Below are 16,983 nucleotides of genomic sequence, written 5' to 3'. Positions count from 1 at the left end.
GGAAAGCTATGGCCAACCTAGACAGCATAGTAAGAAGCAGAGACATCACCTTGCCGACAAAGGTCCGTCTAATCAAAGCTATGGTTTTCCCAGTAGTAATGTATGGCTGTGAGAGCTGGACTATAAGGAAGGCTGAGCGCCGAAGAATTGATGCTTTCGAACTGTGGTGCTGGAGAAGACTCTTACGAGTCCCCTGGACTGCAAGGAGGTCCAATCAGTCCAACCTAAAGGAAATCAACCCTGACTGCTCATTGGAAGGATAGATGCTGAAGCTCAAATATTTTGGCCACCTAATGCGAAGAGAAAACTCCCTGGAAAAGACCCTGATGCTGGGAAAGACTGAAGGCAAAAGGAGAAGGGGACGGCAGAGGATGAGATGGCTAGATAGCATCACGGATGCAATGAATATGAACTTGAGCACGCTCCGGGAGAGAGCGCAGGACAGGAAGGCCTGGCGTGCTATGGTCCATGGGGTCACGAAGAGTCGGACACGACTGAACGACTGAACAACAACAAATGAAGAGGTTTCATGGGGATTAGCTACTAATATTTAATTTCTTCCATCTGCCAACTTGGTAATCAAGAAAGCAAATGTTAAGGGAAATCTCCAATCTCAGTTGTTTCCTTTTGAACAGATTTGCAGATTTCCAGGCCTGGAATACGTGTCACAGGCAGACTTCCTTGTTTATTTTTAAAGTTTCACTTCAGGCACCAGTTTATGAGATCATATAGTTGTGGCACTTGGGTCTGACATTCAACATTCATCTCTTTGTGACTAAACCAGCAGTGCAGGATTCCAGCAAACAGGAATGGAAATAATCCAGGCTTACATTGTCATATCATAATCCACATCATACAGATGTAAACTTGAATTAATCTTTGGAGCCTGCCAATATTTAGCAAGTTTCAAGAACACATAGGTGCTCTGAACACATCTCTTGAATTGTAGCCTCCCTCCACCCTCCTCATGCTGCATGGCAAAAGTCTTTTGAAACCAAGGGAAATATGTTAAATGGAATAAAGGAAAAATAAAGAATTCTACAGGGCGAGTACAGGTATTTAGCTAGCCTGTAACTGCTATTCATCTGAATATATACTTTCAAAAACATCTCTGCATGTCTAGTTTAGCCAATTTATAAGTTTTACTGAGAGGTTTTCTGTATAGTACATACTTATTGTTCCTATAACTTCAGTTTCCCAGGAACTGTGGAATTTAATGGATTCCATGGTAGCAGCTATGTTTTGTGTTTCATAACACAACTGTTATGGTACCCGTCCTAGATCCCTATGTATAATAGCTGGCTTTTATCATGCATTGATCATGGCAACTGAATATACTATAAATCAACACTGTATAATCATAAACTTTACAAGACATTGCCCATCTCCATCTGTTCCATTTGAACTTATAAAAGGGTATTGCTCCCCTGTCTACCTATCTTTCCTTGGTTCATAGATACTCTTTGTACATACCACTCTGGACAAAAATCTACTACATTTCAATTATCTGTTGTACACCTGTAGAAAATACCTTTTTAAAAAACCACAAGGGGCACCTAGCAGTATCAGCTAAGAAAACTGGTATTTTAATGAGAATGTATAGTAGGAGAGGACTAATTTTTAAGAGAATAATATTCTCCACAGGGGGTGAGGCAACAGGGGACTTCCAATAGGGGTAGATGAAAGGAGATGTAGTAGAACTATTTGTGACGTATCACTAAATGTCTCTACAATGTGCATATTCACTGTTTTGGACACATAATTTAATAAAGAGCACATTTTAGTGCATTCCAGGAAGTAAAAAGTACATAAGTAGAAGAGACTACCACTTGACCATGTGTGAAAAGAACAGAAAACATGGAAATGTTTGAACAAGTAAAGCAACCTTCGCAAGTTCAGATTCAAAGTGATAGAGTACTGTATGTTAGCTCAGAAACTGCAGTTAGTTCAGGATACAGCTGCTAGATTTCTAAATGAGATCAGCAATTATGAATGTATTACACTAATGCGTCACCAACAGCTCTGGCTCCTGGTCGGTTCCCAGGCTCAATTCAAAGTGCTAGCATGGCCTTTAAAGCCCTTCATGACTTGGGACCAGAGTACCTTAAGCATTGCCTGCATCCCTATGTGCCTCTCTGTACACAAGAACTTCAGAGGCCCTTCTCTGGGTTCCCCATCATCTGAGGGAAGCGGTGTCTCATTTGGTGCCTACTTTGATGTTATTTTGGCACCAAAGGCCTTTTATTTTCTCAGGGTTTTTAATTTCGTGTTTTATCTTGGTTGATGGGTTTTATGATTCTCTTATGGATTCTGGTGCTTTTAGTGTAGGTTTGGTATACACTTAACTTTCAGAAAATAAAGTAACCCACCCTGAAAATTTGAAGGCCTGGCCCCTGAAATAAATACGGTAGACTGTATTTTATGTCAACGTATCTGATACTGTATGACAGTGTTATGCTTTACTATATGTCCTTTTGCTAACTGGAAAGTTGAAGGGTAGCATAACAATAAAAACAAACGAAAGCTATATATAACCAGAAATACTGATTGTGTCTAGAAGCTTCACATATAAGTTGCAATAATAATATACTCAGCACACTTCTTGAGCACCGCATTTATTCGGTCCGTGGCAGATTGCCACTGTGCTAATGCTGTACATTGCTCACAGTACAATTAACTTCCCATGGTGGTAGCGCAGTTTGTCTACAGCCAAGACGATGGTTCAAACGCATACTGAAGAATGAGATTTTTAATGATGGCCAGAACGTTCTGAAACACAAAATTGTAGTCAAGCAATAAAGCAGCCTCAGCAAAGCATTTGCAAATTATTTGTTTCAGCTTTTGACACTTTGTAGTGCCTGTCTTTTTGATGTTTGATGTTTATTTGTCTGGTTTTTGATGGTTACTGGTTATGTTTTAGTTAAGTTGCATATTTAAATTATGGTTTTAATATTGGATATGTTTTACATGACAGGTGGTATAGAGATATTTTTAAATAGACAATTAGACATCTACATAACCATGTTCAGCTGCCTTATAAGGACTGAAAAATATTTCAATTAGTCCATCAACTACAATAGAACGAATGTCACCACCTTTGGTCAGAATACATATAAAACCTGCCAGCAATTCTGATTATTACATTTTCTTTGTGTACAATCTGTTAATAAATTTTCTCAAGCAAGCTGCTTGCTAGTATGCCTTCCTAGTCATGACTAAGAGAAATCAAACCTTATTCCATGACTATATTGTTAGAAGAATAGCTATGTCTAGATGTTTTCCTTTGCAAGTAAAATCTAGGTAGGATTAGGGTTTTGCTGATCAAGCCTTAAAGAGATATTATGGACAAACAGCAGCAATAGTAAATTATATACACTTTATACAAATTAGGTTTTAAACAGCTGGATAATGAAATATAGTATACAGTACAGCTTTAAACATAATGGGATGCCTCCAGGTTTAGGCAAACTCAGTGGGGCAAAAGCCCCTCCTACCTACAGCAGTCCCTCCAAACCCTGCTGAATGGGCCACACTGTGGGGGGTGGAGAGCCAAGGCGCAAGGCAGAAGCCCAGTAATGGAAGCAGTCTCTACCCAGTTTTCAGGGATCTCCTTCCTACACAGCCCTCCATACCCACTACAGACTATCCCATTCAGCAGAGTCCCTCAACCCCCTCTGTACCATTTCCAGATGGCTGCCATGGGAAGGAGAGGGCAAGGAAGTCAATTTCCACCAACCCTGCTGCATGCACTGACATCTGGATCCAACCCAATGGCCCAGTAACATAGTTACTTAAAATTGGTCTATATTAAGAGCATCTTCTAAAGGAGTAGCAGTATCATTAAAGCTCTGTACACACTCTTGCCAACAATGATAAGAATCTATTTTACAAACTGCCTTGAAGATTGATTTTAAGATCAATCTTGATTAATGGAACATATTTCACGTCACATATGCTGTCAATACTTACTGTTACTGTCTTCCACTGACTTTTTACCTAAAAAGGGGCAAAACAAATTTCATTAAAAATGACATTTCCAATCAAATTTAGATATACTGAAAATGCCAGACTAAAACCATTTTAAACATGACTACTGTGTCTACATAAGAGAACTTAACACTTAAGAATGTCAGAGAACAGGCTTCTAAGGAAACAACTTGCCCTGAGGGGAAGAGAGAAGAAACAGATTAAACTTGAACTCAGAAGAGGAACTGCAGTAGTGAAGAAAGAAGAGAGACCAGCAAAAAATATGCCAGCCCAAGACAATAGTTGCAGTGCAAACCTGAGTTCAATTATCAATATATTCCCCTCCATCTGGGCAACACAAACTCTTTTTCCTCTTCCCTCCCAAACCCTTTCCTTATATCTCCTATCTTTTTAGATTGTAAGCCTGCAGGCAGGAATGTCTAATTAATTCTTGTAAGCTGCTCTAGGAGCCTTTTGACTGAAGAGTGGGATAAAAATGCTTTGAATCAATCAATCAGAGTTGGAAGGGGTCATTTAGGACATTGAGTCCAACCCCCTGCTCAGTACAAGAATCCAGCATCATTGACAGATGGCTGTCCAGTCTCTGCTTGAATGCTTAAATTATTCTTTAAAAAAATTAAGAAAACTCAGTTCACTGATTTCAGGCATTTTTTATGTCAAAGAATGCTACATTCACTGGTAGATAAGAGATTTTTAATATTTTAGGTTCTTAGGCTGCAGTACTATGCACAAGTTGCCTGGGAATAAGCCTGTCTGTGTTTGGCACTTTCTTCAAAGAAAACATGCAGAGGATTGGGCTGCATAGCATTTAGACAACTTATTGGTCAGAGATGATGGGAAAATACTGCCATACCGATTCGTAAACAGGAATGGTAGCACCCAGCTGTTTAAATTGTAACATGACAAAAAGTCTGTGAATATAGGATGGGGCAAAAAGTGGGGGCTTCTGTTAATCATTTCACAAGAAGAATCAACTCTACTAGAAGTGCACCATGGACCACACTGAATGGGCAACTTCACTGAAGTTGCTTTGATGGAATCAAGCTTAGAGAAATCAGTCCCAATGCAAATTTGGGAATAGCCTGTCTTAGGCTAAGGTTCAGACTGGAGTCCCTTAAGATTCATCCACAATATTGCTAATTCTGTTATTTAAGATTACAGTTCATACAATATGATTTACCGTATTAAAGCTGCAGTTTGGTAGCTTGCACTCAGGTAAATGAAAGCAGCTTCTGAATGAAAGCTTATATAACCAGAAATGTAAACCACTTTATATTTTGATTCAGTATCTCACTATCATTATGGTTCTGTTTGGCTCATATCCAACCCAGTTTCTGTTCACGCCTGTAACTGCAATTTTGGAAATTTAACACACAACACTTACCTCCATACGAGATTTTATAATAGATAAAGCCAGTTAAGATGAGACCAACCCATATTTCTTGAAAAACTTGGGTATGGTAAATCTTCTGGGATTGCCACAATCTTGAAAGGTAACTCCTAAACATCTGTAACAAAATGGTAATATTTTGAAGTGATACCAAGTCTTGTTTTGAAAAATTAAGGTCCAAGTTCAGCAGTTAAAATGCACAAGTCCCATTACAAATGAGTGGTTAAGAGCAAGAGAACATTTAACACTCCAGACTGATTAAAGTCTCATTTTCATTTTTTCTTTTAAACAATTCAAGAAGGTGGTTTTAACCATACATACACAGGAAGTCTCACAAGCCTTTGCTGAAAGGTCTGTCACTGCAACATTTATAGCTGTGACAGAGTTAAGTGTCAGATAATGACCCTGCTTGGACCTAACAGTGGGATCTAGCAGCAAACCATGGCTGGATGCCACTGTTACATGCGCTAAGCCTGAGCTTCCTGCTTTCATGTGGCATTCAAGGGTTGTTTCCGTGACATTCAAAGAGGGGCACCTGGCAGTATTCATGGGTTAAAAACCTCATCAGCCCAAGAACAAGCCACCATTAAGGCACCTTTCTATTTGGGCTGACTCTGGCCATGGAGGGAGGGGGTTCTTACAAGCGTATAAACATTTTAGCTGCTGATTTGAAACTTACTAGTTTCACTAATGCTGGATTTTTAACACACTTATCCTTATTTAAACTATTTTTATTCATGCCAAGCCTTCAAGAAAGAACAGGCAGAAATTCAAATGGAGTCCCAAACTTGACCAGTCTCATTAGAACTTTACCAACTGCTTGATCAAATCAAAGGCAATATTTTCCAGTATTCTGTTTCCAACAGTGGCCAGTTGGAAAGATCATAAGAAGGGTATAGAGCAGGAGTGGGCAACAGGTGGCCTGCATGTGCCCCACCCATCGCTATTTTTTGCAGCCCCCCTACCACTACTTAACTTGTGGTTGCAGAAAAAAACATAGCGATTTTGCAAGGAAACAAGGCACGCATCTTGTTTCCTTGCAAAATTGCTGTGTTTTCCCCCACCAATTTTGTCTTTAGAGACAAATTATTTTTCCTCTTTATGGATTTCTTACTGTTTTATTTGTATTGTGACCTTGAGAATTTGAAATGTGGGATAGAAAAATCCCTCCCCTTTTATTTGCCTCTGACATCTAGACCTAGTTCACATATCATATATTCCTGGGCTATCTTCATCAAAGACAAACAATATTGTCTTAGATGGGGCAATGACTTTGACTCTGCCTATGGCAATTTGGTATGTTAAATACTAGGGATGAGTTTGCATGTCGTGATGGTAATTCCTGGGCTGCTGTTGAGTTAACTCTGGTTTGCTTAACCGATAAACAACCCAGAGTTTCTGGGTCGGTATGTCACAAAACATTGTTAATTAACAGCACAAATGACTAGCTTGTGGCTCATGTGCGCTGCTCATCCTGCAATTCCTGGGTGAAACAACCCAGGAATTGCCACTGTGACGTGTGAACTCACTCCTAGTGTTTAACATCCAAACTGCCCTATACAGAGTTAGACAGTTGTTGTTCAGTCGTTAAGTCGTGGCCTACTCTTCGTGACCCCATGGACCATAGCACGCCTGGCCTTCCTGTCCTCCGCTCTCTCCTGGAGTGTGCTCAAGTTCATATTGATTGTATCGGTGAGGCTCTCTAGCCATCTCATCCTCTGCCGTCCCCTTCTCCTTTTGCCTTCAATCCTTCCCAGCATCAGGGTCTTTTCCTGTGACTTTTCTCTTCGCATTTGGTGGCCAAAATATTTGAGCTTCAGCATCTATCCTTCCAATGAGCAGTCAGGGTTGATTTCCTTTAGGTTGGACTGATTGGACCTCCTTGCAGTCCAGGGGACTCGTAAGAGTCTTCTCCAGCACCACAGTTCGAAAGCATCAATTCTTCGGCGCTCAGCCTTCCTTATAGTCCAGCTCTCACAGACAGAGTTAGACAGACCATTGCCCTATTTAGAACAGTAATATCTATCTTGGCTCAAGACAGCTCCACAAACTCCTCAGGCAGCTGTGCTACCTAAGTTCCTTTAAGTGGAAATGCTAGGGATTGAACCTGTAGCTTTCTTTATGAGAAGTATGCATGTTAGCCCTCCCACTATTCACAGGTTAACTGCTTCTGGACATGGAGCCTTTATTTAGCCTTTAATAGGCCAGCCTTCCATTAACTCAAGTACATAAGAGATCTGCCAAATCATTTCATTACATTTCTATACCGCCCCATAGCCGAAGCTCCCTGGGTGGTTCACAAAAATTAAAAACCATTAAAATAATTATAAAAGTTATAAAAAACCCAGAACTAAATCCGAACTAACGCCTAGCCCATCCAGCATCCTGTTTGCCACAGCAGTCAACCAAATGCCACCAGAAGCCCACAAATTGAATATAGGAGCAATAGTTGCTCCTTGCCATAGCTCCCCTGCAATTGATATCCAGTGGCACAGCCTTCCCCAAACTGATTCCCTTCAGATGTGTTGGACTACAAATCCCACAGCCAGCAGCAAGTTAGGGAAGACTGCAGTAGTATATTGCCTCTGAAGTTCTACCTAATTTTTTATCCCACTCATCCTCAAAGAAGCTCAGAGGAGCATACATGGGCCTTGACTGAGCAAAGGAAACTTAATCCAGCTCCCTGTTCAACCCTCTATACCATACTGCCAGAAGTGCAGAGGTGAGCAATTTGTGGCTCTCCAGATGTTGTTGGACAGCGGTTCCCATTATTCCTCACCACTCGCAATGCTGGCTAGGAGTGTTGGGAGTTGCAGTCTACTAACATCTTGAGGGCCACAAGTTGCCCACCCCTGCTACAGGGGTTCCACTTAGCCATTGTGACTAATTGTGTAACCCTTATCAACAACAAAAAGTCCTCTAAGCTAGTCACCATTATCACATCCTGTGTCAGTGAGTTCCATACGCTCTCAGGCTGCAACTCTATACCCACTTTACCCAGAAGCAAGCCCCACTGAATCCAGTGGTTCTTACCTTTGAGTAGACATGATTAGGGCTATCGTTATGTATTACATTTATGTCGTGCCTTTTTCCTCCAAGGAGCCCAAGGCCAGCATGCACGATCCTCCTCCTCTCTTCACAATAACCTTCACAACACCCCCGTGAGGTAGCTTAGGCTGAGACTACGTGACTGTGCCAAAGTTACCCAGTGAGAGTCATAGCTGAATTGGGGGGGGGGGAGGGTAGAACTCGGGTCTCCCCAGTCCAAGCCTCTAACCACTACACCACACTGCCTCAGCCTAACTAAAAGCAGGAAGGTGCCCTCCACGTCTCTTTCTCCAACCTTCCCCACCTCCCAAGCCCACTGCTGCTGCTATGACCTTAGGCCTGCGTCAGTGTCTCCCTCCTCACCTCCGTAACCAGGGCAACTCGCCCACCCGTCCGAGTTCCCGAGGCTCCGGGCCTCCCGCAGGCCTCCTGGGGGAGCTCCTACGGCGCAGGGGCGAGGCCCGGCCGCTGCCCGGCCGCCGAGAGCAACCCTTCCCAAGCAAGCCTCGCTGCTCCCGAGAGGGCAGGCCGAACCCACCTTGCCGTCCGAAACGGGATGAGCGAGGAGGCGCGGCCGAAGGTCACAAAGCCGCCACCGCCGCTCGTCGCAAGGCTTGCTGGGAAAGGACAGAGCGCCTGCCCAGAGCGCCTCTGCCTGCGCCCGCTGCTCGCAGCGCCCCCTACCGAGGAGGATCTCGTCCCAGAGCCGCCGATTTCTCTCTTGCGCCTGCGAGTAACGTGGCGGTGGGAAGGAGCGCCGGGGCTGAGCTTTTACGCTGGAGCGGCGTTGCACTTGATTTCAGTGGGATCTTTTGGTGTTGTCCAGTAGTTCAGTCGTGTCCGACTCTTCGTGACCCCATGGACCACAGCACGCCAGGCCTTCCTGTCCTGCGCTCTCTCCCGGAGCGTGCTCAAGTTCATATTCATTGCATCCGTGATGCTATCTAGCCATCTCATCCTCTGCCGTCCCCTTCTCCTTTTGCCTTCAGTCTTTCCCAGCATCAGGGTCTTTTCCAGGGAGTTTTCTCTTCGCATTAGGTGGCCAAAATATTGGAGCTTCAGCTTCAGTATCTGTCCTTCCAAAGAGCAGTCAGGGTTGATTTCCTTTAGGATGGACTGATTTGACCTCCTTGCAGTCCAGGGGACTCGTAAGAGTCTTCTCCAGCACCACAGTTCGAAAGCATCAATTCTTCGGCGCTCAGCCTTCCTTATAGTCCAGCTCTCACAGCCATACATTACTACTGGGAAAACCATAGCTTTGATTAGACGGACCTTTGTCGGCAAGGTGATGTCTCTGCTTCTTACTATGCTGTCTAGGTTGGCCATAGCTTTCCTCCCAAGGAGCAAGCGTCTTTTAATTTCATGGCTACAGTCACCGTCTGCGGTGATCCTGGAGCCCAAGAAAGTAAAATCTGTCACTGCTTCCATTTCTTCCCCTTCTATATGCCAGGAAGTGATGGGACCAGATGCCATGATCTTAGTTTTTTTAATGTTGAGTTTCAAACCAGCTTTTGCACTCTCCTCTTTCACCCTCAACAAGAGGCTCTTGAGATCCTCTTCGCTTTCTGCCATTAGGGTGGTATCATCTGCATATCGGAGGTTGTTGATAATTCTCCCAGCAATCTTAATTCCGACCTCTGATTCATCCAACCCGGCATTTCTCATGATGTACTCTGCATATAAGTTAAATAAGCAGGGTGACAATATGCAGCCTTGTCGTACTCCTTTCCCAATTTTGAACCAATCGGTTGTTCCATGTCCGGTTCTTACTGTTGCTTCTTGACCCTCGTACAGGTTTCTCAGGAGACAGGTAAGGTGGTCTGGTACTCCCATCACTTTAAGAATTTGCCACAGTTTGTTGTGATCCACACAATCAAAGGCTTTAGCGTAGTCAATGAAGCAGAAATAGACGTTTTTCTGGAATTCTCTTGCTTTCTCCATGATGCAGCGAATGTTGGCAATTTGATCTCTAGTTCCTCTGCCTCTTCGAAACCCCGCTTGTACTTCCGGTAGTTCTCGGTTCGCATACTGCTGAAGCCTAGCTTGTAGGATTTTGAGCATCACCTTGCTGGCATGTGAAATGAGCGCAATGGTGTGGTAGTTTGAACACTCTTTGGCGTTGCCCTTCTTTGGAATTGGAATGTAAACTGACCTTTTCCAGTCTTGTGGCCACTGTTGAGTGTTCCAGATTTGTTGGCATATTGAATGCAGCACTTTAACAGCATCATCTTTTAGGATTTTAAATAGCTCTGCTGGAATACTGTCATCTCCGCTAGCTTTGTTGTTACTAATGCTTCCTAAGGCCCACTTGACTTCACTCTCTAGGATGTCCGGCTCAAGTTCAGTGACCGCACTATCATGGCTATCAGGGACATTCAGATCTTTCCTGTATAGTTCTTCTGTGTATTCAGTGGGATCTACTTCCAAGTAAACGGTGCGATTTTATCCACGCTGATTTGTGAGTAAATCCCATGGCATCCGGCAGGGCTCGTGTCTCCGTTGGGAGATGGCACAGCGGTTGGCGTGATTAAGGCTGCAATCCTATACTCGCTTACCTGGGAGTAAGTCCCGTTGAACTCGATCCTACACGTATCTACTTCTGAGTAGGCGTGTAGGATTGCACTGTAAAGAAATGCAGCCGTGCGTGCAAGGCTCTCAACTCGGAAGTTCCACTGATTCAGTGGGGATTCGTTCCAAGTAATAGCCGGATCCCTAGGCGCAGTTACAGGGAAATAAGCTCTACCGAGTTCACTGGGATTCATTTCCACGAAATGCTGCTGCAATCTTGTGCACACTTACTTGCAAGTAAAGCCCATTGCACTCAGTTGGATTTCCTTCTGAGTAGACACGCAACGGATAGGGCTGAACGTGCGACTAGAGCGGTAGCCCCGATACATAACGTTTTGGCTGTATAATCCCTGAAGGTTCACTGATCAGCCCAGTGATTACACCCATGGAAATATGCATGGGATGGCTGCCTGTTGTAGTTGGCATTTATATGTGTCTACTCAGAAGTAAGCCTCACTGAGTTCAGTAGGACTTGCTCTCAAGTACGGGTGTAGAGGATTGCAACTTTAGTCATCATTCTTACTCTCCCAAAGGACATGCAAGACTTAGGGTGCAATCCCTATGGATTGTTTAGACAGAAATAATGTTCCACAACTCCCAGGCTGGGGGACACTGGGAGTTGTAGAACTTTTTTCTGTCTAAACATTGCATAGGATTGCGCCCTTAAAACAGAACAGAATCATAAGAACAGACTAGCAACAAGCTCTAGAAGAAAGTCCAGTTTTGTGCACTGGTTGCCAATTTTCACAACCCGCAGCTCTTCACTCTAGTAACTTGGCATCATCAACGTAAGGCACTTTTGTAGTTCCGGCACTCTTAAGCACCAAAAGGAAGCGTTTTGCTATCTATAACTGTGGGGGGGGGGGGGGAGATTAAACCTCTCTTGAGCTACTATCTAATTCGGATGGTGCCCCCACACTTACTTTTGAGTAAACAAAAACCATAGGGAGCTGCATGCTATGGATATAAGGCATGGTTCAGAAACCTTTAGCCCTCCAAAGATTGGACTCCAGCTTTTAGTCCCAGCCAGCATAACCAGTGGTCAGGGATGATGGGAGTTGTAGTCCAACACCATCTGGAGGGCTAGAGGTTCACCACCCCTGACGTAAGGTGCAGTTTGACGTTCAGTGCGACTTACCTCTGAGTAGTATGCATAGGATATGCGACTGTTACAAGGGCGATCCCTAAATGTCTTCACCTGCTGAATTTATGCTAATCTTGCAGATGTTCAACAACTCTATTGCTGAGGTGGTTTGAGGCTCGTAACAAATGCAGATCACTAACAATAAAGCAATAAAATCCTGTTATATACTGTAATCTGCTACTACTCCCCCGCCAGAAGGGCCTGGTCACCCCACAGCCGCATTTGTAAATTACAGTGCAATCTTATGCATGTCTACTCAAAAGCAAGCCTTCCTTGAGTGCAATGGATCTTACTCCCAGGTAAATGCATATAGGATCGCTTGCCCTTATAAATGGCCTTTCAATCATTATTAACCTCAGTGGAACTGATACGGTGCTAGCTGAGCGTAGGCTTTCCCTACAGAACGAAGGATTACATTTTAAAATTGTTGTCGTTCAGTCCTGTCCCATTCTTCGTGACCCTATGGACCATAGCATGCCAGGCCTTCCTGTCCTCTGCTCTCTCCCGGAGTGTGCTCAAGTTCATATTAATTGCATCGGTGATGCTATCTAGCCATCTCATCCTCTGCCGTCCCCTTCTCCTTTTGCCTTCAGTCTTTCCCAGCATCAGGGTCTTTTCCAGGGAGTTTTCTCTTCGCATTAGGTGGCCAAAATATTGGAGCTTCAGCTTCAGTATCTGTCCTTCCAAAGAGCAGTCAGGGTTGATTTCCTTTAGGATGGACTGATTTGACCTCCTTGCAGTCCAGGGGACTTGTAAGAGTCTTCTCCAGCTAGGGATGTATGAAAGTCACTTACCTTTCGCGGATTATGTTTATGGGGGGGGAGGCGTTCCATCCCTCCCCCCGGAATCCTCGAATGGGGGGGGAGGCGCTCCGTTCTTCCCCACCGGAATCTTCCACAGCCGGCTGTGCTCCGCGGCAGCTCTACGGAGCAGCCGGCCAGGCCCAGCCAGGCCAGAGCCGACTGCAGCCGGATTTCCGGCCGCGGAGGGCTCTGGGAAAACAAAACAAAAAACCGCGTACGCAAATGGCGGTGGCTACGGCCGCCGCCATTTGCGTTCCTTAGTTTGGGCCGCCTTAGTCTACGTAAATATTTACGTAGACTAAGACGGCAAAAATAAGGGGAACGCAAATAGCGTAGCTGACGCTATTTGCGTTCCCCTTATTTTTGCCATCTTAGTCTACGTAAATATTTACGTAGACTAAGACGGCCCAAACTAAGGAACACAAATGGCGGCGGCTGTAGCCGCCGCTATTTGCATACGCTTTTTTTTTTTTTAACCCAGTCGTTTTAGGCTACGTAAAAACTTACGTAGCCTATCACGTCTCTGTAAAAAAAAAACACAAAAAACCCCCTGCAAATGGCAGTGGCAGCAGCCGGTTGGAAGACCAGCTGCCGCCGCCCGGAAGATCAGCCCCAGGTAAGTTTCGTCCCGGGGGGGGGGGGGCAGGCCATTCCGCCACAGATTTCCGGGGGCCGAATGCACTGGCATTCGGCCTCACCATGATCCGTGGCGGAATTCTCTGCCATCCCTATCTCCAGCACCACAGTTCAAAAGCATCAATTCTTCGGCGCTCAGTCTTCCTTATAGTCCAGCTCTAGAATTCTACAAAGGTGAGCAATCCGTTCCTTTGAACATTTATTCAGAAGCGACTCTTAATGAGTTCCGCCGAGTTTGTAAACTTGCACAGGATTCTTCTCTTACCACTGGGGTGGGGGAGGAGCAGACGGAGTATATTGAATTCTTCCAAAAGGATAGCCAAATTATTATTGCAAAGTTTGGCGTTAGGAATTAGAGAAGCCGATAGCAGACATACGAAGTTTCACTGGCAGTTCTCAAGCAAGTGAGATTAAGGGTGCAATCCTATGCATGTTTAGACAGAGAGAAGTCCTACAAGTCCCATAGGACTTTTCTTTCCGTCTAAATATGCATAGAATTGCGCTCTAAATCTGCAATCCTATATACACTACGGTGGTACTTACTTCTGAGTAAACATGCCTAGCTTTGCACTCTAATGCTGCACTCCCAAATACACTTACTAGCGACTAAATCCCATGCCGTGTACAGCTGCACTCCCATGCACACTTACCTGGGAGTAAGTCCCATTGAACACAATCGGACCTACTTCCGAGTAAATATCCACAGAAGTGCGCTGTAAGGCTGGTATTCTAAACGCGCCTACTAACGATTTCATCCCATTGATTTTTTTTTTTAAACTTCTGAGTGCTTATAAAGCTGTAGACCTAGGCACGCTTGTTGTTGTTGTTCAGTCGTGTCCGACTCTTCGTGACCCCATGGACCATAGCACGCCAGGCCTTCCTGTCCTGCGCTCTCTCCCGGAGCGTGCTCAAGTTCATATTCATTGCATCCGTGATGCTATCTAGCCATCTCATCCTCTGCCGTCCCCTTCTCCTTTTGCCTTCAGTCTTTCCCAGCATCAGGGTCTTTTCCAGGGAGTTTTCTCTTCGCATTAGGTGGCCAAAATATTGGAGCTTCAGCTTCAGTATCTGTCCTTCCAAAGAGCAGTCAGGGTTGATTTCCTTTAGGATGGACTGATTTGACCTCCTTGCAGTCCAGGGGACTCGTAAGAGTCTTCTCCAGCACCACAGTTCGAAAGCATCAATTCTTCGGCGCTCAGCCTTCCTTATAGTCCAGCTCTCACAGCCATACATTACTACTGGGAAAACCATAGCTTTGATTAGACGGACCTTTTGTCGGCAAGGTGATGTCTCTGCTTCTTACTATGCTGTCTAGGTTTGCCATAGCTTTCCTCCCAAGGAGCAAGCGTCTTTTAATTTCATGGCTACAGTCACCGTCTGCGGTGATCTTGGAGCCCAAGAAAGTAAAATCTGTCACTGCTTCCATTTCTTCCCCTTCTATATGCCAGGAAGTGATAGGGCCAGATGCCATGATCTTAGTTTTTTTAATGTTGAGTTTCAAACCAGCTTTTGCACTCTCCTCTTTCACCCTCAACAAGAGGCTCTTGAGATCCTCTTCGCTTTCTGCCATTAGGGTGGTATCGTCTGCATATCGGAGGTTGTTGATAATTCTCCCGGCAATCTTAATTCCGATCTCTGATTCATCCAACCCGGCATTTCTCATGATGTACTCTGCATATAAGTTAAATAAGCAGGGTGACAATATGCAGCCTTGTCGTACTCCTTTCCCAATTTATGCACGCTTACCTGGTAGTAAGCCCCACTGGAACAGAGCTTCCGAGTAAACAGCCCACAAGGTTGCGCTGTAAATACTGCCATCTTATACATGCCTACTCAGAAGTAAGTCTGGTCGTTTTCCATGGCGCTTTCCCCCCAGGTAATGGTGTATGCGATCGACTAGTCAGAAACCAAAGTCTGGATTTGGAGCAGGCGCACTGTTGTTAGCAATTTTTTAAAAACATGTTTTTGATTTTAATTTTTTAAAAGCGCCCGCCGCTTGCCACAAATGGCAGCATCTCTCCACCGCGTGGAGCACGTGGCTGTGGCTGGAGCGAGCGTGTGGGCGGGGCGGGTGATTCGTCCCGGGCTTGTTGGGCTGCTCTGGGTGCGCGTGGAAGGTTCCCTCTTGCAAGCTTCCCTTTAGCGGTCAGTCATGTTGCGGAAGCTCACCGTAGACCAGATCAATGACTGGTTCACAATTGGCAAGACGGTCAGCGGGGTAGAGTTCCTGGGGGGCGACCCCTGGGCTTCTGGGTCGGCTCGAAACCGCGGTGGGTCTGCAGGAGAGCAGCCGCCATCTTCTACTGCTAATGCGTAAGTAACGCTGTAGAAAACAGTAGCTGGTGGGATACGAGGTGTGGTTTTGAGGTTGCGCCTCCAGATATCCCAGGAGTTTGTAACCTGCTGGGATAAGGGACCAGGCTGCATAATTCGCCCACGTAAGTCCTCTTATCAAGGAATAGATCTCTCTCCCCGGCATGTACAAGGTCCGTAACCTTGTTAAGGTTTCCCAGCGGAGCAAAACACTTCAGGCACCGATCTGATGAAGCGGCCTGCCTGTACTCCAGGCTTCTCCAACCTGGTGGCCTGCAGATGAGTTGGACTACAAGTCCCATCACCTTCCGTGATGTAGTCCATGCGTTGGACTACATGTGTGTAGTCCTACGCATCTGGAAGACAACCAGGTTGGAGAAGGCTGTTCTGCTCCGTCTGCTCCGTGACCGCTGCTGTGACAATAATAAAAAGGTTAGTTGTGAAGGTGCCACAAGGTTCTAACTTGTTTCTGCAGGAATATGTATGCAGAATAAGCAGATCCATGTGACGGAAAGAAGAAATGCGGGGGCGGGGTATCTTAAAAACGTGTGCAGAGCCCCAACAAGTTCACTGCTACTTCTTTTGTTTAATGGAGAACAAAGGTGGCAGACAATATTATCCTTATTAATTTAATTAATCAATTAATTAAATTTATTAATCACCCATCTGGCTGGTCACCCAGCCATTCTGGGCGATGTACAGAATATATAATAACAGTTTAAAACAATAAAATTCCACAGTAAAAATATCATTTTTCTAAAAATACCCTAACCCACCCCAAATGCCTGCCTGAACAACCACGTTTTTAATGCGCGGTGGAAGCTCATTAAAGAGGGTCACGGCAGAGTTCCCTAGGGAGGGAGTTCCACAGAGTGGGGGCCACCACAGAGAAGGCCCTCTCCCTCGTCCCCACCAGTCTAGCTGTCCTGGCTGAAGGGACGGAGGGAAGGCCATCCGAGGCTGATCTTGTTAAGTGGCCTGCCTGGTGTTGCTGGAGGCACTCCTTAAGATAAGATATTTGCCTCTGCAGGGCTCACCAGGACATGCAGAAGTTTGGGGCTGACTGCTTGGTAATGCTTTGCATGTTGGTTGCC

The 16,983-nt window shown here is 45.0% G+C and overlaps 2 protein-coding genes across 5 annotated transcripts in view; one reads left to right on the top strand and one right to left on the bottom strand.

Moving 5' to 3' along the window:
• Positions 1 to 2,599: 2,599 nt before the first annotated feature.
• Positions 2,600 to 15,609, bottom strand: ATP5MJ (ATP synthase membrane subunit j). Of its 2 annotated transcripts, none has more exons than XM_084837788.1 (4): positions 15,323 to 15,609; positions 5,372 to 5,495; positions 3,970 to 3,996; positions 2,600 to 2,769 (listed from the first exon to the last, which is right to left on the bottom strand). In XM_084837788.1, exons 1-4 carry the CDS (start codon positions 15,401 to 15,403, stop codon positions 2,750 to 2,752), a joined length of 252 nt encoding a protein of 83 aa, XP_084693914.1. In that variant the 5' UTR covers positions 15,404 to 15,609; the 3' UTR covers positions 2,600 to 2,749. The 2 variants fall into 2 exon arrangements, with proteins under 2 accessions (XP_084693914.1, XP_084693924.1); XM_084837798.1 differs by lacking the exon at positions 15,323 to 15,609 and adding an exon at positions 8,964 to 9,034.
• Positions 15,610 to 15,636: 27 nt separating this feature from the next.
• The window catches only part of TDRD9 (tudor domain containing 9), a 142,033-nt gene continuing 140,686 nt past the window's right edge, over positions 15,637 to 16,983 (top strand). For all 3 annotated transcript variants that reach the window (XM_084837583.1, XM_084837572.1, XM_084837563.1), the window contains exon 1: positions 15,637 to 15,889. In XM_084837583.1, the coding sequence (XP_084693709.1) occupies positions 15,729 to 15,889 (161 nt within the window). In that variant the 5' untranslated portion in view covers positions 15,637 to 15,728. The remainder of the gene's footprint in view (positions 15,890 to 16,983) is intronic.

This window comes from Heloderma suspectum, chromosome 1, assembly GCF_057233095.1.
Source record: "Heloderma suspectum isolate Gila_16-S chromosome 1, 16-S_ref, whole genome shotgun sequence".
Taxonomy (NCBI): domain Eukaryota; kingdom Metazoa; phylum Chordata; class Lepidosauria; order Squamata; family Helodermatidae; genus Heloderma; species Heloderma suspectum.
Note: the sequence above shows the minus strand (reverse complement) of the source record. Positions and strands in the feature narration are given on the sequence as shown.